At 44.6% G+C, this 22,785-nt stretch overlaps 1 protein-coding gene across 5 annotated transcripts in view; it reads left to right on the top strand.

Annotated features, from left to right (window-relative positions):
* Positions 1–2,126: 2,126 nt before the first annotated feature.
* Positions 2,127–22,785, top strand: part of EBF1 (EBF transcription factor 1) — a 410,357-nt gene continuing 389,698 nt past the window's right edge. For all 5 annotated transcript variants that reach the window (XM_063120931.1, XM_063120930.1, XM_063120929.1 and 2 more), the window contains exons 1-4: positions 2,127–2,947; positions 4,810–4,966; positions 5,437–5,500; positions 6,441–6,496. In XM_063120931.1, the coding sequence (XP_062977001.1) occupies positions 2,814–2,947; positions 4,810–4,966; positions 5,437–5,500; positions 6,441–6,496 (411 nt within the window). In that variant the 5' untranslated portion in view covers positions 2,127–2,813. The remainder of the gene's footprint in view (positions 2,948–4,809; positions 4,967–5,436; positions 5,501–6,440; positions 6,497–22,785) is intronic.

Here is a 22,785-nt window from a genome sequence, read left to right as displayed (position 1 = left end):
GAATCGGAGCACGTGTTTCCTACACTACAGATAGCAATGATGGAAAACAATAACCTTCCCATATGAAAAAGAAAATCGATCTACTCGAGGGAAACGTTTCCCACAGGAGAGGATCTCGCCTTCTCCTCTTCCTCTCCTTCCACCCCCTGCCCTCGCCACCTCCGACCTTTCTCGGATTGGGAGAGGGATAAAATGAGCCCATTAGATACTTTTAAAACTAATGACACCCTTGGATTATTGATAATGGCAGTGGGGGTACGATGGGGAGAGAAATAATCATTTTACTGTCCTTTTGAGATGAGGAGAGGTAGAGATGGACTTTCTGCTATATTTTTCGAGGCCACGTGGATGGAGACGCAAGAGAGAATGCTTTATGGTTGATTCCATTTTTTAAAAACGCAGCGAAGTATCTCAATAATTATGAGACTGAATTAGTTTTTTTTAATTAAAAACATACGCACAGGCCATTTCTTGTTACAAGTTACTACTCTACACGTTATTACTAATACAGTTACAGTACTACCATAATGTGTGTATATGTGTTGGGCGGACGGGTTGTATGCTTCTGCTTTATGTCCTCACCGGATTCATTTTTTAAAATAAATAAATAAATTAATCTCTTGAAAATCAGGGGAAACTGTAGAATCGTCTGCTGTTGGAATGAAATGTACCAGTACTGATGTTTCTTGTTCTTTTTCTTTTCTTTAAAAGGAACACCGACTTGGTGGATGACAGCTGTGAGTAAAATCGTCTTTATTAATGAAAGGTTTAATATTTTGTTGGGCTCCACCCTTTTTTTTGTTTTGTTTAAATAGCCAATCTGAAGAACCTGTCATTGGAGATCGCAAAAACACCGGTGTTTAAAGAAGATTTCTCTCTCTCTCTCTCTCTCTTTCTTTCTTCTTTAGAGGTGTGGGGTGCGGAGGTGTGCACAGTATGAATTTAAGATCACCAACCGAATTTTAACAAGTAATCTTTGGAGGAATGACTGTTAAATCGCGGTGACTGCGAAACACACTTCAATTAGGGTGCTAAAATAGTTAACGAGCGACCTTGATCATGCATCTGTTGAAGTGGACAATGTCCACGAACGTGGATGCCAGAATAAATTGGTGAGTCTTTAAGTTGCCACAAGCCTCTTCGTTGTTTTGTTTCTGCAACAAACTAACACACCCACCCCTGGAACTGGATCTGGTTTGTCCGTTTTACACCCACGTTAAGCGCGTGTGGCTATTTCCTTTGCGCGATCTTTTTTCTTCTCTTCTCTTTTTTTTTTTAACACATCGCAACTTTGGTGCGTGGCTGTTGAATCGTGGCTCTTTAATCCGCGGTGCCAAAAAGAGCCTTTCGGGGTAGCGATTTGATCGAAGGAGAGGAAGAAGTGGTTGACACCCGTGTCAAACTTTGGGACGGTTTTTCCCCACGAATGGGGAGAGGGAAAGCGAGACCCACCGACCCACCCCAAAAAGTGCTGCTGTCAAACAGCAAGTCACCCGGCTTGAATCCCTTTCCTCCCCCGAGAGATCTTCGCCTCCTGCCTCCCCGGGCGCGATGCCTCCCTCCCGGCCGCGCCGTCTTGTGCGTTCAATCGCAACTTTCTCCGGTCTTCCCTGGCGAAAAGCGGGGCGGAGAGATGCTAATGAAGGGGGCGTGTCCCGTGGAGCCGGCTGCCGCCGAGGCTCGGCGTTCCTCGCCGGCGATTGGAGAGCGCGGAGTGGTCGAGGAAGCGGTGACGCTATGCAAATAGAGAGGGGGGCGGTCCCGGGCCGGCAGGGCGCCGCCCCCTGCCCATTGGGGCTGCTGTGCTCGTGTTTAGCTGCGGGGATAGTCAAAGTGGATTCCATTGGGAAAGACTGCAAATCACTCCGGTTTGAACGGGGGGAGATCGGAGGGGGGAGGGGGAAAGCAGCCAAGAGGATCTCCATCTACCCAGGGTGTTGCTGCTTACCTTTCCCGGCGTACGCGCGCCGCGTGTCTTCCTCTCCCCTCTCTCTCTCTCTCTCTCCAGCAGCCAGCCAGCTTCCTGCGTTGGTGAAGAAAGGCAGGAGAGGAGGCGAAGAAGCCAGAGAGAGAGAGAGAGAAAAGAAAGAAAGAAGGAAGGAAGGAAAGAAGGAAAGGCACACATCTTTGGCTGAAGGGAAAGAGCCAAGAGCCAAGCCGCCAAGAAAGAGCGCACCAGAGACAGCAAACTTGCCACGCTCTTGTCACTGGAAAATGACACTTGATGTAGCCAAGGGCGCCGCCGCCGCCGCCGCCGCCGCAGAAGCCGCCGCTCCAGTTGATCCTATTGTTTCTTAAACTGCCTTCTTTCTTCGGCAATCCAAAAGGGGGTGACTTCAGCACAGGAGGGACCGCGGCTTCGTCCTCCGGCTTCGTGTTGTGATCCCTGCCAGCGAACAAACAATAATCATAATCTTTTTTTCTTCTTCTTTTTTTAAAAATATATCTGTCAGGCCACCCCGCCGCCCCACACCCTCGAAAAGAACAAGCTCATCAGGCGGCCAAGAGCATCAGCGGCCAACCCCGAGGGTGGGATTTTTGTTCCACTTTGGATTCTCCCTTCTTCTTTTTTCCCCCCTTCTTCTTTTTCTTCTCCCCTTCAATGTCTGTGTTTGATTTTCTCTGATTTGCTTTGATTCCAACAGCCGTTCCAGAGAGAAAGAGAGAGAGAGAGAAGAGAGAGAACCGAACCAAACCCCCAAACTCCCTGGCGATTTTATCCTTACCCGCACTCTTCTTTGTCGTTGTGTTCTGTGTCGTTGTGTCCCGTTTCGTTTTTCACGACGAAGGGAGGGCTGTGCTCGTTTTGATTCATGTTTGGGATTCAGGAAAGCATTCAGAGGAGTGGGAGCAGCATGAAGGAAGAGCCCCTCGGCGCGGGCATGAACGCGGTCAGGACCTGGATGCAAGGAGCCGGCGTCCTGGACGCCAACACCGCCGCGCAGAGGTACGTAGCTGCCCGCAGCATCCCTCGCTCCCCGCTTCCACTTCCCGTCCCTCGGTCCCAGAGAGCTCCAGCCGGCCTCAGGTCTGGCGGCGCAGAGGCAGCGCGTTCCTGCCGCGACACCTCCTCGCCCCGGATGGCTGGTTTTTGGTTTTGTTTTTTGTATTCGGGTTCGGAGCAGCAGAGGTTTTGCAAAGCGCCGCTATCGGCTCAGATGATTTCCGATTGACTTTTGGCGAGGGGTGGGGGGAGAGTGTCTTTCTTCCTTTCTCCTTGTCCGAGGCATGTTTCATGCCGGTCGCTCCAACTTTCAGTTTTTGGCTCCCGAAGCCCGCGGCGGTTTTCAGGGATCCAGCCAAATAGGTTTTCGCTCCCGAAGCTCACCCACCCACACCCACCCACCCACCACTTTCCCATCAAAAAGCAGTACAAGGCTGTGCCTAATAGTAATTTACTGCTTGCTGTCCCTCTACATCATACAGACTCACTCCAGAAGAAATAAGTGCTAGTGCGAAGTTCTCTGCTCAGAATCGGTACCCATTGATGCGTTTTTCTCTCCCTCACGCCCCCTCCCTAAAGCCTCACCTTTTTTGTGAGTTGCAACAGGCAAGTAACTTTCACGGGTATATAAAGCAGATTTGCTTCTTCAGCCTCTGTCGCTTATACAGAACCTCTCCAGAACCGTGCGATCTATATATTTGTTTGTAAACAACAACAACACCTCTCTCCCCCCCCCCATCCTCTCCCCACTGTTATGCTTCCTCCAGCATTGCATTTAGCAAAGCCACGCCAGGTCATCTTAAAAAAAAACCTTTCAGCGCCTTCCTGTCCACGTTTACTCGGAAGTAAGCCCGTGGGGCTTACTACCAAGTAAGGCAGGGACCCGAGGCGCATCTTCGACTATGTAGCCGGAACCAATCGACAACTCTCAATTTTAATGTTGACATCTTCTGGTTTATTTCACTTCATTCCTCCCTCTCCCGCCTCCTCCCCACCCCCCAGCTCTCTCTCAGGAAGGGAAAGTTCTGTAGGGACAACGCAAAGGTTAAAATATTGAAAGTTTTCTACGCAGCTGGTTCTAGGATGTTTACCATCACAAATAAAAGAGGGGGGGGAGATGCCGGAATTAGAGTCGCTCTGAATGTTCAAGCGAAAAGAGATGGGCACATGGTGGATTTATTGACAGCTCAGGCCAGATCCGAGGGAACTGCTAAAGAGCAACAACACTTTGAAAGGAAACATCAGAATCTCAGCCAGCTCAAGCAGCCTACGGTGTAGCCTGGTGGCTCTTAGAAAGTGAAGCAAGAAAGTTCAGGAGTGAAATAAGTTTGTAACTGGCTTTTGTTGTAAATTATATCATCACCATAGCTTGGAAAGGATAGTTTCTCTTTTTTGCTTCCGGGGTGTCAGGCGACCCTTCGGGGTAGATGGAAGTGGGCAGAAGAAGGGCACTAATAGAGTGGAATCCATAAGTTTGCCTCCCTGTAGAACAGAACCACCTGCTTCTTTCTTCGGACTAGTCGGTTTCAGGAATATTGGATGGTAGATCTGGAGATGGTGGGGGCTGGGACCTGCCCTCCGAGCCTGAAATTGACACGAGGGGCCCTGTGCCTTGACCCGAAAGTCCCTTGTTAGAGCCTGACCCTGGACTTCCAGGGCTCCATCCCGGCTAGCTCCGATTTCCTTGACTCTTAACGCCCATCTCCAGTGTGGATGACCCGAGGGATGGAAAGGCAGCACGACTAGAGACCCCCTGGAAAGGGAATGAAAGCGAACGGGTGTGTGTGTGTGTGTGTGTGTGTGTGTGTGTAGGGGGGAATCGCTGCCTGTCACACTCTCTCTAACTCGGACTCCTTTGGCCGCAGCGGGGTGGGCCTGGCCCGGGCTCATTTCGAGAAGCAGCCGCCTTCCAACTTGAGGAAATCCAACTTCTTCCACTTCGTGCTGGCTCTGTACGACCGGCAGGGGCAGCCCGTGGAGATCGAGCGCACCGCTTTCGTGGGCTTCGTGGAGAAGGAGAAAGTAAGTGCACGTGTGAAAGGTGTGTGTTTGGGGAGGGGGAGGCGAAAGAAAGGGCTGTGATTGTCTTACCTGCAGATCGCAGCCCTCCCCGCCACCGAGGAGAGAGCAATTTCTCATCTGCATCCCTTAAAAGCCCTGCCTGCGTCTGCCGCTTCTGCAGGCTCTGGGGCTGTTCTTTCCATCGCGAAATCCCTTAAAAGCCCTGCCTGCTTCAATCAACTCAGTACGATTCTCCTGCCACCAAACGCTGGCAGAGTTGCTTTTGCCCAGTTCTCCGCTCAACAACCCCCTGCCTTTAAAGAGTTTGTCGTTTTCATGCCAGTGCAAACCCGCTTCCATTGCATCCGTGACCTCTAGGTGTGCCCCCTCCCTAGGCGGGCCCTCATGTGAGACTTCGGGCTCCCCCTCTGTTGCCCCCTGGCCCCAGGTTTTCTGATTATCATTATTTTATTATTGTCTTTTCAATTCAGGAAGCCAACAGCGAAAAGACCAACAACGGGATCCATTACCGGCTGCAGCTCCTCTACAGCAATGGTGAGCCCCTTTTCCTTGTGCTGCCTAGCCCTGACAGCTCCCAGCGGCTCTTAATCTCCCTGGCTCAGGACCACTGTTTACTCCTGGAAGTGAAAAAAGAAAAAGGGGAGGGGTGGGCGCTCACTCGCCCCACCAGACCAAGCGCGGGGATGCTTTCAGGGGATGGATCAGAGCAAAACCTCTCCCCCTGTCCCATAAGAACCAGAAGGAAACATTTGCTTTCTCTCCCCCCCGCCCCCACCCCCGCCCCCGCCCGCCTTTCTCCCAGTGGCGATCCCTTCAGCGACGCTGTTTCTTAGCCTTGTAAGTTTCTTACTTGCCAGACACAACATTCTGCTTCGATCGCCGGCCAAACCCAAATAAAATGGAGCAAACTTGAAAACAAAACACATCACCCCCCTTTCCCTTGTAATAATTTCCGTTCTAGGGAGGGGTGTGATTGTGACAGGAGGGGAAGTGAAGCTGTTATCCCCACAAGGAGAGAGCTGGGTGGGGGCAAAGGGCCCTGGGATGATGTCCAAAATGGGACAGGGGCGGGGAGGAGATTACGACCCCCTTTAAATGCATGCCAGCAAAATGAGAGGCTTCTCAAAAGTGCCTGGGAATCGGGGTGGGGGGACACAGGAAAAAAGCTGAAACTGGGTCCACTTGCCTTTAAGAATTTATTGTCCCCAAACACCCAAATTATCTATTCCCCAGTTGATAATAATAATAATAATAATAATAATAATAATAATAATAATAATATAATAAGAAGAAGAATAAGAAGAATAATAAGAAGAAGGTTCCAAGGCCCCTCTCTTCTGCTTCGGGACAGCAAAGTAATTAGCGAATGAAAGTTCAAGGAAATAAAATAAAAACCTGTCCATGTTGTCATTTTCTGCATTTCTTAATTTAGTGACGAGTGATTAATTCCCCCCACCCCTTCTCCTGCTTTTAGGTATAAGAACAGAACAGGATTTTTATGTCCGCTTAATCGACTCCATGACAAAACAAGTAAGTTCTTCCTGACTTTATTCATTGCGATCTTTCCTTCTTCAAATGAACTCGGCAAGAGGCGGGCGGGAGGTGCGGTTGGGTTGCCCTCCAAGACGAAAGGCCGTGTTGGAAGGAGCCGAGGCTGGCGGTTGGCGGGGTGGCTTAGTTGGTTGCCTGTCTGGGTCACCAGGCTTGCTGGGCGAGGGCAGCGCCGACGAAAGACAGGGCCAGCGCTCCGAGAGAGGCCGCTGAGATCAAGCCGCGTAACGCAGGCTCCTTTTGTGCGCGCAGACAGGCCGTCCATCCTGATCCTCTTGCTACCGGAAGACTCAGACCCTCCGGCAGGCTGACACCGATCAAGGGGCGTGGGGGGTGGGGGTGGAACTGGGTCATCGTCGTCCCCGCTTTCCCCAGATCACGTGCTATTCGACCCTAGCCAAGTTTACTCAGAAGCAAAGCCCACTTTGTTCAATAGATCTTCCTTCCAAGTAACTGCGCAAAAGGATTCCGCCTTAAACGGTGGAGTGAAGTTTCTATAATCAGATTAAAACTAGTACCAAAGACCCAGTTTCCTGCCCCGGGCGCAGAGAGAGAAGAATCTTGATAACGTAAGCAAGAGTTTCCCGAGCGCGCCGCATCTCCTGCTAGTAGTGGAAGACTGGATGCAGTGCTCCCCGCAACCCCCCGTCCCATCCTATCCCGAGATTTCCCATCCCAAATTCCCTGTGCCTTTAAAACCTCAGAAGGAGAAATGTCCACCTAAAAAGGGAGCGATGAGAATACGGAGTGAATGAAGAAGTGCGCTTAAATAAAAAAAAAGTCTTAAGCGAGACCCGCAGTTAAGGCAAAAGACCTCGATGAATCGGGGTTTGGCTGAGATAGGAAAGGCGCCTCCTGCTCTCGGTGTTAGATTGGCCAGGAGCCAGGGCGGGGTGAACGAACCCGTGGTCTTAAAGGTACAGGATCACCGTGGCTGTCACCCACTTCTTCCATAGCCGAGGGCCAAATAAGCAACTGAAATCGGGTTGCGGCTAGAGTTATTCCTGAGCGAGCAATTTTTGCGTCCCCCAAATCCTAAATTTTAATTAGTAATTAGCTGCAGTAACTGTTTAAAAAATAAATAAATTGCAGCTTCATACTCCCTGAAGGCTCTCAGATCATAGGATTTCTCCCCGCCCCCCACCCTCTCCGCAACCTTCCTAACATTTTAATTATACGAATGAAAAAGAAACAGGAAATAAACATAGGAGCACCAAACAGCAGCCAGCCAATGTAGCAAATATTTATCCTTTGCTTATTTGCAATTATTCTGTTCGTGTTTTTTCGGGACAGGGATTAAAGCACAACAGATTTGCACTGTATGACTAGGCAGTAAAACGAATGAAGGGAGCATAAGTAATTATTTTAGAAATGTTACATTCAAAGATAACCATAGTTTTAACCTGTAACATGCAGAGCACCCCCCCCCCTCCTGTGATGCAGGTTAATTTTCAACATGGCATTTAATTTAGAAGGCTCAAGTGTATGTACACACAGAGCTGTGCAATTGTATTTGCAGGTAAAAAAAAAAAGAGGCATGTATGCATCCATATGCGCGCGCACACGCACACACAAATATTGATGAGCCAAAGAAGGAAATAATTTTGTTTCCCTGAATCATAGTATTGTGCGGTGATGTTTTGTGTACTGGTTGAATTAAATGCATCTCATTATATATATATATATATATATATATATATATATTTAGATATATTCATGCTAGAATTAGAAGGCTTTAAAATCAGAGATGATTAGTATTGATGTTAATGTTTTGAAAGTTGGTATGTGGTCCTATTCAGATTCTAGTTTTTCTACAGAAAAAGGTTGGGAGTTTTGGTGGTATTTTTTTGTTTTGTTTTTTTGCTCTACTTTAAAGGTCAGATATAATCATCAGCATTCACACACATATTTATAAACCAGCTTCTGAGTGTTTCAGACTCTGTCTTCTAAAACTTTCATTGCTTGACTTTGTTTTTGGTGGCTTTTTGACACCAAAGCTGAAAGGTCAAAGTGTTGAGTTTGTTTTAGAACACTGTCTTTGATGCTCCTTAAACATCTTTTCCTGCTATTGATGGCTGCCTTACAATGGGGTGGGGGGAGAAAAAAAGGAGGGAAATGGAGTAATTATGTTAGACAATTCCATTATTCAGATCAAGCTCATTAAAAGATACTCTTTTGAAATGCAGTTTATAATCTAGGGGAGCTGAAAGAGAAACAGCTCCCCTAGATTACAAACTGAAAGAAAATCTTGAAAAGTACTAGGTGGCAATCAGAACTGGCTGACACTGATCTATGAGCACATATTTAAAGAAACAGAAGCCCTTCTAGTGTTTTGGGGTGTTGCATATTGTATGGTCGATTGTACAAAAATATCATTAAATATTATAATTGAACAGCTTTTGTATTACAGTCATGCAAGAGATAATGTTTTCCCCCTTTCTTGACTATGATCCCCAGTGGAAAGCCACTATTTAAGTTTCTGTAGCTTTAAAGCACTTTCCTTAACAAGGCACTTTACTTATGATTGCATTCTTGTCAATTTCACCAGTGAGATTTCTTGAGGAAAAGTAAAAGAGGTATAGGCTGAAATCCTGCACATGCTTAGGCTGCTTAAATTCCATTTGCTCCTGTAAGAATTGAACAGCCGGGGTGTAGGATTGCAGCTATCATTTATTTGTAGTGTTTGTTCTACAGATATAATCTGTTATCACCTTAGGAGGACTTTTTAAAATTATATATTTTGCATCTGAACCTAACAGCAGGACAAAATACAGTTTTCAGGAGGGGAATGGTCTGGGAGAGAAGAGTAAAACAGTTTTAAAGGACAAAATTCAGATCTGAGGAATAAAGTTGATAAATAAATGTTTGTAAGTCTTCATCTGGAGGTAGATGTAAAAATAGTGAAATGTGTAGTGTCATTTGTTTTCTTCTTAAGTATATGCTAAGATACATTAGCATGTATCAGATAGATTTAAAACAAACAAACCTGAATCAGTGTTTGTACTGTGATCTGATTATTATTTCTGGATTGCAAAGATGCTTGCTAGATTTCCACTCGAACCAAATTTGTTTGGGAGGTTTTGTACTCTAGTTAATCCAGCCCTCAGTAAAGGAGGTCAGTGCTACACTGCACGCCAATGTGTCCGAATGTGGAGACATCACTTAAGGTTTAGCACAGAGTGTGAATAATAAAGGAGATTCTCGAGTAACTTTCAGCTTGTAATTAAATTGTGCAAAGCCTGGTTTAAAATTTCTTCAATATTTAATGGAATATATATATATATATATATATATATATATATATATACACACACACACACACACACACACACACACACACACACACTTAGAGGGGTCATATTCCAGTACAAAAGTCTCAGAACAAATTGGATAATGGAATGACAACTTCTAAATGAAACTGTGGCAGGAGCATGCATGTTTTAATGGTGTGGTGTCAGCTGGAGACTTGTGCGCATGTATTCATCAACAGTGGCTTTCCTAGACTGCAGTCACTGTTGCACAGACATGTTTTTTTTTAATCTTTTTAAAATACCCGCAAATATTAATGCTTGGATAGCTTGCCCTTTTTGCCTCTAGGAATATTCCAGTAGAGAGACGCTATCTGTAATAAAGGGAATGACTGGTTTTTATTTTTAAATCTGTAGTGGTGATGTCACAGGCATGCGCTAAAATGTACATAACTGAACTGTAAAACCATTTGATTCAGTAAATTAGCTTAACCTTTCTCCATAAGTGGATATGTTTGTTTCTTACCCAAAGTGTTTGCAATCACTTTATTATTTAGGTTCAGTTGTATTCTTACATCATCATCATCATCATCATCATCATCTCTTGTTCTCTCTGGATGGTATTGTGCCTTAGACTGTCTAAACGAAACTCATGGAAAGTTGGTTGGTGTGAGCGGTCTAAAAATAATGCAGGTCATAATAGTGTTTTGTAAGTCATGGATATTATCCAAACATTAGCTGTGCATTTACAACAAAGTGAAGCCTAAAAATAGACAAGACTATGTTTCAGGAAGAAATCTTGAAATAGTTTACTCATACGTAAGCATTGTAGGTTAAAATTGGTCTGTAGTACCTGAATAAGTGGTTCCCTATATTTTGTACTCTTTCATTTTACAATAGAAACTATAGCACATCATGGTATTGTTAATAATTTGATTCAGATCAGAGTTTTGACATTGTTTTCAATTAGAGCTGATTTAGGCTTATGGGTCTTAATTCAGTGTTTGTATGTGCATATAAACCAATGCCTGATCTTATGTCCCTTGCCCTAAACATGTGAAAAGGTCTTGAAACTCTTGCCAGGGTGAGTGAAGTTTTAACATTTGTCAGGGATCCAGTGTGTGAACATATCACACTGTCTGTCAATATCATACTGGGCTTTGGGCATGTCAGAGATTTAAAACTAGACACTGTCTGTGCATCTCAGCACTGCAATGATGTATATGCAAATACCACTCATAGAAAAAGTCTAAATATTAGATTAAACTCTTTGGTGCTGGAAATAAGAGTTCTTTGCAATTCAGTCTTAAAGCACTACATGGGCTTGCATCCAGCTGATTTCAGGAGACCTGTAAGGCATTCCTAGAAGCTGTATCAAGCAAATCATTGGTGATACAACTTGTGGCTTGATGCTGCTGTGCCAGGGGCACAGAGATATTCAACCAGCTCTCTGCTCAGTCCATCACAGAGTTCTGTAACCGGCACGTATGTGATTAAAATATTATGAATCCGTTCAGAAAGGACTCGGCTGAATCTGAGCTACGGAGCACAATGTGTCTTTGAAATGATCGGAAGTTTGCAGTCGAGCCAGGTTTTAGCAGCTCCGGTGTCCCTTTAGTTACATGTCAGAAAGTGCAGGTGATTTTAATTTCCTCATAAGGAGAAGAATGCTGAAGCCTGAAATTTGCATGCATGATCAGGGCCTGCATGTTTGGGAAAATGTAAACTCATCACAGTGGAAAATGTGTTGTTTGGAGTCTGGGGGTGAAAACAAAGCTGAGGATTTTGGAGAGACTGCCTGGGCCAGATGGCCCTAGTGCTTTCCCAGTCTGGCATCCCAACTGCTCCCTCCTGTATAATATACAGCCATTTGTTCTGGGATATTTACGCTAGAGTTGTTTCCCTGCAAATGTTTGAGAAGCATTCAAAATGAACATATTAGGGCTGGGGGCAGGGGAGGATTTTATTTAATTCATGTGAATTCATGACTATAAGCGGGCTGGCATGTCAGGGGCAGTAGAACGAGAACAATAATGAGCACCTTTTGGTTTAGTGCTGTTGAGCATTTGTGGGGCATTTGTGACTAATTGAATATTGTAAGGGGAAATTATTTTAATCTAAAACATTACAGCCTTTTTTTCATAGGTATACCAAAATATGCCCAGTTGGGTGCAATAGTCCAAACTCTTATTATTGTGTATTATGATTACCTTCTTCATTTGTAAATATATAGAAGTAGTCTTGCACATAAAACACTTCCATTTATCTAAGAATTCACTGATCTGTTTACTTTTAGATCCCCTCAAGAGAGTCAGTGTGGTGTAGGGGTTAGAGAGTTGGACTGGGACTTGGAAGACCAGGGTTCTAGTCCCCACTTACCCAGGAAGCTCACTGAGTGACTTTGTGCCAGTCACTAAGAAAGTGAGAGCCAGTGTGGTGTAGCGGCTAAAGTGTTGGACTGGGACTCAGGAGATCCAGGTTCTAGTCCCCACTCAGCCATGGAAATCCACTGGGTGACTTTGGGCCAGTCACACACTCTCAGCCCAACCCACCTCACAGGGTTGTTGTTGTGAGGATAAAATGGAGAGGATGATGATGATTATGTACTCCGCCTTGGGTTCCTTGGAGGAAAAAAGGCAGGATATAAATGCAATAATAAATAAATAAATTAAATAAACTCTTAGCCTGACCTACCTCATAGGGTTGTTGTGAGGATAAAATGAAGACGAGGACTATGTAAGCTTCCTTAGATTCCTTGAAAGAAATAAAAAGGTGGGATTTAAATATAATAACATAATTGAGAAGAAATAACGGTGGAGTATTTATTTATTTATTTATTTCTGAAGGTTCATACTGCACCTTTTAGTCAAATGGTTCTCAGGAGTAATGGTACAAAGAATCTAAAACTCACTCATGTAGATAGTATGCAAATGTGGGCTCCAATCCAGCAGAAGGTAGCTGTTACTACATCCTACTGAAACCAATGGAAACAAGTTAGTTGTGATTACAAATAAACAAGGGATTTTGGAAAGCCTATCTCAGTTGTGTATCCAAAACTGTGAATTGAAAATAAATCAGGATGGGTGACCTATGGTTGACCCAACTGAGAGAAAGAGGGATGGATCAGGCTGTCTTTAACACATCTTTGTGGCTTGGACCCTATTAGCCTTCTGTGTTGGACCCTATTAGCCTTCTGCAAATAGAAGGACTCCCTGTCCATGGGAGGCTTTTGATCCATGGGCAATTTGTTGGTAGAATTGGGGGTGGGGAGGCAATTCACTCACTCCTGATCCCCACTCTCATCCCTTGTAGAAGGTTCCCCAACACTCTGTAGCAGATTATATGAAGGTGATGCGGGGTGGGGGGTGCATTGGCAAAACTCACCTCCCCCATTTCATGGGTGGGAATATCCCTTGAGCAGAAGAAAGTCTGAATCTGAGGCCCTTTCTATAAGCCTGTGATCTCAGTGTGCCATCCACAAAGTTAAAACTGCAGAGGAAGTAAACAAAAAACATCTCATCACATGGTTATTTGTTTCTTTACCCATGTGGGTTATGGTGTACATTTGCAAAATTATTTTTAGTTCTGCAATAGTCTAACTTTATACCCAGGGACTTTCACTTCACTTCATTTCTTTTTAATTTTTTATGGTGATATCCCTTTGTAACTGGCATTCAGAACTCTGCAGAATGTTTTGGGATCAGTATCCCACCAGAAATCTGCATTTCAGAAACACAGTATGAGAAAAAAGTATTTGGAAAATTTGATTTAAAAAGTGTTTTTTGTTTAATGTGTACAAAATAAGCTTTCGGAAGAGGAGCAATATTTTAGCGCTTTCCGGTAGAGGAACCTGTGTTTCTGGCAGCTGCAAAGGGCTGAGACCTGAACTGTTCGGGCTTCCTTTTTGAAACCAACATTGTATATATTTTCAACCATGGCTTGTGAGCACAGACGGTGACTTGAAGCCAACAGCTTTGCTATATGTAGATTACATTGTTGCATAGTGCTCAATATATTTGAGGGAAAAGGTAAAGTCATAAGAGACAACAACTGAGAACCAAGATATTGAGTCGAATTCTGTGTATCTTGGTATGTGGCAACCAACCTTTTCCTTGGTTTCCCAGACCCTTCATCACAGCTGGAGGCTCACAGGCCTAAGTCTAGTATACACATTTTTGGCCTTGGTAATGGGACAAAGGAAGGTTAGTAGGCAGCTGCTCACCCAAGGTCCTTAGGAAGTTACATATCTGTCATATTCTAGTACTAGTGATAGCAAATATCTTTGCATGAGCTGGATTAGCCCTGAATTTGATACAGCAAAGCCTTCAAACAAATTTACACAACTGTCAGAGTTGGTTCCATTGTGCCCACCCTGTTCCCTGCCACGGGGCACTCCATAGGCCCCCGAAGGAGGGTATGTACACCCCCATTGCCCTGCAGGGATGAGGGGGAAGGCAAATATAACTCTGCTTGGCCTACTAATCTACCATAACCTCAAACTGTATGGACTGCAAAGCTATGTGCCGGTTCAGGAAATCTGCCCCTGGTGGCTAAAGATGCTACTGCAGGCTCCAACCACAGACAGTTAAATGAAGGTATTTGTAAAAAAACAAATTACCCCAAGGTGCACACTCCTAGGGTGCCCTTAGTAAGCATGCCAGGTTTCAGGTGTCTAGGTGCTGATAGAGAGACAGGTACACATCCTCTTTTAGTATTAAAGATTAAAGGGTATGTTCACACGGCCCTCTCCCTCTTTTTGTTTGAAATGGCAAGTTTAGTCATGTAATGTCAGCTTGATAAACAGGCAGTAAGGACCAGTTTGCATGATCTCCATGCGCAAGCAAGGCTGATCACTTTATTTATTTTTGCCTGAGTTTCACTGAAGCTACACACTGTAGTTTTGTATGCTCTGGGATTTTGCATGGCTTCAACCGTGTGCATTACACAATTTGGGATGAAAGAACAATGATGCTCAAAATGGTGGTGTGAATAGGATCTAATTTTCACAGTACTTGCGTGCAGATGTTAAACACTTTTTGGGTGGACATTCTCACCACTGTTGCATATATAATGTGGGTTGGTGTAAACTAACATCTTCTGGAGCTTCGGTAAGTCTATAGGAAGCTGCCTTATTCTGAGTCAGACCACTGGTCCTTCTAGCCTGTTGTTGTTGTTGTTTGTTTATTTATTTATTTATTTATTTATTTATATAGCACCAACAATGCTATATTGTAACAGCTCTCCAGTGTTTCAGGCAGGGTTTCCCCCCCTAGGACTACCTGAAGATGTCAGGGATTGAACCTGGGACCTCTTGCATATACAGCTTGGGCTCTGTGGCTGTGGCACTTCCTGGCACTTGCGTGTTTTTTGATGTTGTTCATAAAATGGCTAGCGGTAAAGAATTTAAAATTGGGGGTGGACTTGCATTTGGCCAAACATGCTATCAGAATTAACTTGCATTTTTATTCTGTATGTTTATCTGCAAAAGAAGGTACTAATTTCAGGACTACCCACCACTATATGGATGGGTTACAGGCTGAGTTGCCAACTTTTAAACCATTTCAGATAGCTGTCCCTTTAATAGCAGTTTGATCTTCAGGTCATAATATTTAGCTCCATGCTATGAATAGCTTTGCCTACTGACTTCTGTGTGTCTAAGCTTTGCTAAAAGTACAGTAGGCAGTAGCAGAGACCAGGCTGTTCCCCTGTCTCCTTCTAGCTGGTTGGCAACCCTACAAGAGAGATGTAGAAGTCATGGCAAGCTTTCTATATGTGGTTCATGACATGAGGTTCAAAAAGTAAGGAGGCTTCTTTTGTGACTCTCTACCATTTCCAGCAATGTATGACTCTCATAAGTACATAAAAGGAGTCATGCTGGATCAGACCAAGGGTCCATCTAGTCCAGCATTCTGTTCAAACAGTGGCCAACTAGCTGTCGACCAGGAACCCACAACCAGGACACAGGTGCAATAGCACCTTCCCATCCATGTTTCCCAGCAACTAGTATCTATAGGCTTACTGTCTCTGATACTAGAGATGGCACATAGATAACAGGACTAGCAGCACTTGGTAGTCTTCTCCTCCAGGAAATTGTCTAACCTAGGGTGACCATATGGAAAGGAGGATAGGGCTCCTGTATCTTTAACAGTTATGTAGAAAGTGAATTTCAGTAGGTGTCATTTGTATGTATGCAGCACCTCGTGAAATTCCCTCTTCATCACAACAGTTAAGGCTACAGGAGCCCTGCCCTCTTTTGTATCTGGTCACTCTAGTATAGCTCCTGCAGCTTTAACAGTTGTAATGAAGAGAGTATTTCACCAGGTGCTGCATGCCTACAAGTGACACCTGCTGAAATTCCTTTTTCTATACAACTGTTAAAGATACAGGAGCCCTGTCCTCCTCTTCATATGGTCACCAAATTGGTGGCCATCACTACATCTTGTGGTATTGAGTTCTGTTGTTTAACTATGCACTGTGTGAAGGACTTCCTTTTATCTGTCCTGAATCTCCCACCAATCAGCTTCATGGAATGACCCCATTGGGTTGAAGTGTTATGAGATGCTATTCTATATGTGCTATATATGCTTCATGGCAATGGGGTTCAAATAGTAAGGAAGCTCATTTTGTGTCTCTTCACCGTTTCCATTTTCAACTCTCCATCTCAATATGTACCGTGGCCTTGATAATAGCTTGGTGCTAAGACACTGAAGTTAGCCCCTACAGCGTCACAAGCCTAAGGCTGTTTTGCACGTCAGCAAAAGGACTGCTGATGTTAAACACAACAGACAGGTGATTAGATACCACACTGTTGACTCTGTTTGTTCATTATTGTTATTTAGCTGGGCCTTAAAAATGTAGGTATCTAGAGGTTAAGTAAGCATAGTAGATGCAAGAAGAGAAGGGGAGGAAGTGAACAAGGAGAGGGAATTACATCTGCTTGCTCTCATTTGTAGCTAGTGAAGCTGATATTGCTGCAATTAAGCTTACATTGACTCTAGTGTTAGTAAACTTGGTGTATGAGCATGCACAGTGGTGGGGCTTCAACATCTTCAGTTCTGACTTTGGGAGAAATTCTTTTGAGGTCCTACTGTGCTGTATTAAATGGAAAATCAATTATTCAGTGCAAAACACCATTGCCCCAGCTTTACTGGCTTTTGGGGCGGGGTGCCCAGATAACCTGACAGATACAATTAAGCCATTTGTATTCTTCCATTCCTGCAGTCAAAAGCCCACTCTTGATCTCACACACCCCAATATTGGTCACTTGCAATGTCTTTTGATTCTAGGAGGATTTTTCATGTTTAAACCTGTGAAATTTGCAGTAGGCCAAACCCTTTGTAACGAAAGACTAACAGCTGGCCATGATGATTTGCAAACAAAAGCCTGACTGCATTGATCCCTAAAGAACCCAAGAGGTATTGTTTGTTTTAAAGACAATCAATGGGAATATTTCCATTGACTGTAATGGGAAGCAGGCCCAGCCCTACCATGAGGCAGAGTAAGGCAGTTGCCTCTGGCAGCAGAGTTGGGGTGTCATAAAAGGGCAGCAAATTGTTAGTTATTTACTTTGTTATTATTCTATTTCTGTTGCCAGGGATGGGGAGAGGTGCCTCATGTACCAAAACAACTTGGCTGGCTTTAGACACTATGCACCTTGACTTGGCAGCTGGTGGGCATTTGCTGCTGTTTAAGGCCAAGCAAAATGTCTTGGGCTGGCCTTGATGGGAAGTGAAATGAACCAATTGAGCAAGTATCATGATATCCTAGGGTCCCGTTCTCTCTTTCACTCTTTGTCTGTCTATGGTGATTGGCAATGGGAACCAAAAAGCTTTCCATCTTTCCTGTTAGGGTGCTGGAGAAGAAGGGCAAAGAGTATCCTATTCTATAAAGACAAACCACTAGTTTAGTACCTCAAACGTGTCATGTAAAAGCTAATCCTAATATTTTCAACAGAGCTTACTTGCACCCAATACCACATATCTGGAGCACCATGTGCTCTCTAGTGCACTTCCACATTCTCTTACATGCAGAGGTTTTCTCACTACTTCAATAGTGGACATGCCTTTTTGCCCCTTTGCACACATATCTTTGGGTGTACATCTGCATGGAATCCCTGGATTGCTATGAATGTGTTTAATCGCAGGGTGCCAAAGCTGTGATTCTGAGCACATAGACTAGTTATGTGCTCAGAATGACTCAAACATGAACTTAACTCAAATATTCAGCAAGGCTTATGGTGGGGTCCACATGGAATTGTATCACAGTGCCCTAGGGAGTCTGTATGTTTTAAAGCACCTCAAATTAAATTCTCTTTGCACATACAAAATGCAAGCATTAGGTTTCACGAACAGAGGAATTTTTACATAAAGTTGTTTTCAGATAAGTCACCTCTCTCCTCCATGTATTTCTGAAGTAGTAGTGCTAAAGCTTAAGTTAGTTCAACATTTAACTGAAACTAATGAGATGTATATATAAGTGAACATAGTTATTATCAGGTTATTAGAGAGCGTAGGAAGACCCATGTAAAGGATGAGCTACTATTCAGCTACAGCACCCATCCCCTGCTTTAACTTTTTTCTGGCAGTACAGAGCCCAGGTCCCCTAAGAGTGGCAGAAGACAGGATTAGAACCTATGACTCACTGGCTCTCTATACAGGCTAAAGAACCACACTTTACACAACAGCCAAATGAGTGAACTAAAATAAGCAATGCAATGTTAAGTAGTACAGGGTGAAATCCCTCCAAAATTCAAGCTAAGATCTTGTTTAAAGAGAAAGAGATAAGATCTGGTTGAAGAGAAAGGGATAAGACCTCAAAATTAAGCACTTAGCAACTAGGGCCACAGCTAGACCTTAGGTTTATCCTGGGATCATCCAGGGTTCGCCCCTGCTTGAGCACTGGATCCCCTGTGTGTCACCTAGATGAACAGGTTTGACTCCTGGACGATCCAGGGATAAACCTTAAGTCTAGCTATGGCCTAGGTCTGTACAAGCTCTGTTAGAGCTTTTTCAAAAAGTGCAGTTGGCGTGAAATGTTGTGGAAAGCTACGGCAACATCAGTGCTATTATTTATGGCACTATTAAATCATATTAAAATATAGTATACTGTACTGGAGTGTGATAATACTATGTTTAAGCAATTACTTTTGCTGGCTAAGATTCATGGTTGCTGCACAGGCAACCTCCTCCCCTCCCCACCATTGCCTTCAGTTGGCAACGTTTTCAAAGGCAAAAGTTACAGTGGTGCCAAATCACCTCATTTTATATGTTATGTGATACTTCTGCTTGTTGTGCTGTGCTGTTTAATTTTAGCTCCCCCCATACACACACAGAGAGAGAGAAAGAGAGAGAGAGAGAGAGAGCAGGGACTGCTACTGATCATTTGTGTTAGGGATGGCATGATCGTGATACTGTTGACTGTAACTCAGCATCAAAGATGTTGTAGATATACCTTGTCACTGTGGCCAGATCTACACTGAGCAGGATATAACATTTGAAAACAGTATATGGAACATGTCCTGGGTCCCAACAATTGTCAGTGCATTTCAATACCATTATAGAGCAGTAGTGTAGATCCTGCCTCCAAGCAACTAGGAGCAAGGCACCAAGTCAGATGTGAGCCACTTCTGTGTTTGCATAGATCAGGAATGGGGCGGGGAGTCCTCCTAATGTTGTTGGACTATAACTCCCATCAGCCCAGTGGCAAGGCTCTCCCACACTAGAGGCATTCAAGAGGCAGCTGGACAACCATCTGTCAGGTATGCTTTAAGGTGGATTCCGCATTGAGCAGGGGGTTGGACTCGATGGCCTAATGGGCCCCTTCCAACTCTACTATTCTATGATGGGAGTTGTAGTACAAGAACATCTAGAAGGCCACATGTTTCCCATCCCATCGTGAACCTAGTCACACACAGACATGGCTATTGCTTAAACCTTTAAAAGGAGCTGGCACTTCATGCATTCCAAGGTTTTTATAAAAGGGTTAGACAAAATGGCATGGAGTAGATCCATCAATGGTTATTAGCCATGATGGCTTCAATAGAACCTCCATATTCAGAGGCGCTTGAATAAGAACAGGGGATGGGAATCATTTGGCTGGCTGCTGTAGGAGGTAAAAGTAAGCTAGATAGAACTTTGGTCTGATCTAGCAAGTCAATTGTTCTGTGCTTCCATTACACCGAAACAGGAAATCAAGAACTGCCATTGATCGCATAGGTCATAGCCCATTATTACACACATTTAAAAATAAAGAGAAGAAACGAAGGCACACAAGTCACTTCTGTCTCTTTGTTTCCTACTTTTATTTGCATATGAACTGCTGTTGAATTTGGAAGTATTTTTTTATGAGTGTGTGACTTTCAATATGTAGGGTGACCACAGACAAAGGACAAGAGGGTTTCTGTACTTTTAATGGTTGTGCAGAGGAGGGAATTTGAGGAGGTGCAGATTTTCTTAGCCTCACACGACAAGCTGCTCCTGAAGAAACTCCCTCTTCTGTGCACAGAAAGATACAGGAGTCCCTCCCCTCCTTTGCATCTGCTCACCCTAGTAAAAGGAGCTTACTAATGGCCTGCCTTTAACAAGATGGCAGGAAAGGTTAAGTATTGCAAATGCAGAGCTCAGTCCTGCAAAAACATATGCCCCTGCACAGCGGTATTCCCTGCGTGAGGCTGTTTGCCATTTTTATTGGACCTCAATAAATTGTTTGTTGCAGATTTCAGCAGTAAGCCTTTTCCTCCCTTCCCCCTATTAGGGTTGCCAACTATTGAACTGGCCCTTGTAGCTGTTCCTTTAACCAGCAGTTTGATCGGCAGCAATTAGCAGGTGAACAGTGCTCCATGCCAAGGAAAGCCTGCTGATTTCTGCGTATCATTTTTTTTTAAGGGACAGGCCCTATCTCTCCATACACACACCTCGCCCTGTCCCATTGGAAATCCTCTTTGTTTTCCATTTGTAGTGCAGAGTCCCACTTCTCCTCAAGCAGCACTGATTCCAAACACTTCAAAAGCATATTTTGTACATGGGGGAAATGTAGTAGTTCCTCCCGATAGTGCATGGCTTTCTATTGTGGTTGCTATGTAGAATGTTGCTGCGTAAATGGTAAAGCAGCATTGAGATAGGGGGAACTGCACCTAGCTAAATTGTCCCTTTCTTGTCATTTTCACTGCCCAAGCATATGTAGATTTATTTATTCAGCTATAAATTCTACTGGCTTCAAGTCAGGATGTATAGGATTGCAGCCTTCAAGATACAAGAGCACTGGAGCTAACAGCAGCTGAGTCCCACCATTCCTGAATTTAGAACTCAGTAATCTTCACATTATGTGGCAGCAAACCACATTGGCCAGGGAACTGCTCCAAGTCTACTTGTGCAACACTCATGTTTGTAGACCGTGTGTTGGTCACAGTCACTAGGGCGGCTATTTACACATTGCCCCCAAAGAGGAAACACATCACCATAAAAGAAGACAAAAGAAGAATCAAATTTGCCTAAAATTTGCATGAGCAAATTTGGAAGTGAAGAAGACTGGCCAGATGACCTGTGTGCCTCCTCAGTCTGCTGTCTAGGTGCGACTGTTGTTGATGGATCTCCTTCCTTATGGTTCTTTGACTTTAAACGAGACTTTGATTGGACACCTCTTCAAATAGAGGACTGTTCTTTGGCAGTTCTCAAAATTAGAGGAGTGCCCTCTGTAAAGTAGGACAACTGGCCACACAACACATATCACTTTTAGTAGGGTGACCATATGAAAAAGAGGGCAGGGCTCCTGTATCTTTAACAGTTGGATAGAAAAGGGAATTTCAGAAGGTGGCATTTGTATGCATCCAGCACCTGGTGGAATTCCCTCTTCATCATAACTGTTAAAGTTGCAGGAGCCCTGCCCTCTTTTGTATCTGGCCACTCTAGTATAGTGCCTATAGCTTTAACTGTTGTGATGACACCTGCTGAGGAGGGGAGACTTGGCAGGTGGTCAGAGGCTGCTGAATTCTTCTCCTCCCCTCCCCCCCATTCTTCCCCACAACTAGAATTACGTTCAGCTTGGGAAGGGATTGTGGGCAGAGAATTGGCAGATGGGCAGGGCCACCCCGAGCAGAGCAGGTAAGGAAATGGTGCCCCACTGATAGCCACTGCTTAGCCAGGTGCTGAAGAGAGGCAGCTGCGGCTGCTGTCCAGCCAAACGCTCCATGGCCGACACCGGCAGTTGAAGAACGTGACCTTGCAGCGGCCACTTTGCAATGCTTTGCCAAAGTCTCACAAAACATTGCCAAGGCTGTGGCAATGCCTCACAAACTTGGCAGAGGCCTTTCCCCACAGACCTTGACCAGTTAGGGTAGCCACATGCCCTACTTCACATAGGACAGTCTGTTGTTTGAAGGTGTTCTCTATTTGATGGGTTCCCCAGGTTTACAGTTGAAAAACCATAAGGAGGGAGAACAGGGAAGGGCCTTGGAATTGCCCCTCCACAGTTAGCACCCAGACAACAGATGGGGCAGGCAGGCACACAGCAGGTCAGACTTCCTCACTATGGTGAGTTGTATCATATTTCTATTTAAATTACAATTATTATTGCTAAATGAAATAAATAAATAGGCATTTATGCATATTTGCAAATTATCATATAGAAATGTAATGCAAATTGGTGTCCTCCTCTGTCTTTTTTCTTGATGGAGTAGTTACTCTTTTTTGGGGATGCACAAGTGGCCACCCTACCTGTGAGCAGTTCCTGCCATAATAACAGTTCTGGTGGTCCAGAAGCTGCACTTCAAACAAAAGAAAGGAACCCACCACTAGCTGCTGCCCAGCTGGTGCTCCACTGCCAGGCAGGGGGCTGGCTTGGCCGTGGAGCACTTGGCTGCCAGTGCTGGGGGATAGAGCAGCAATGTCTGATAGGGGATTGCTTGTTCTGGCAGCATGGCTGTCCTTAATTCACTGTCTGAAACACCGCCCAGGCAATGGCTGGTGGCAACAGGGTCTTGGGCACCCAGAAGCACAGGCAGTGCAGCAGGACCATTCTCGTTCT

The sequence above is a fragment of the Elgaria multicarinata genome, chromosome 3 (genome assembly GCF_023053635.1).
Source record: "Elgaria multicarinata webbii isolate HBS135686 ecotype San Diego chromosome 3, rElgMul1.1.pri, whole genome shotgun sequence".
Classification (NCBI taxonomy): domain Eukaryota; kingdom Metazoa; phylum Chordata; class Lepidosauria; order Squamata; family Anguidae; genus Elgaria; species Elgaria multicarinata.
This window is presented reverse-complemented; position numbering and strand designations above follow the sequence as displayed.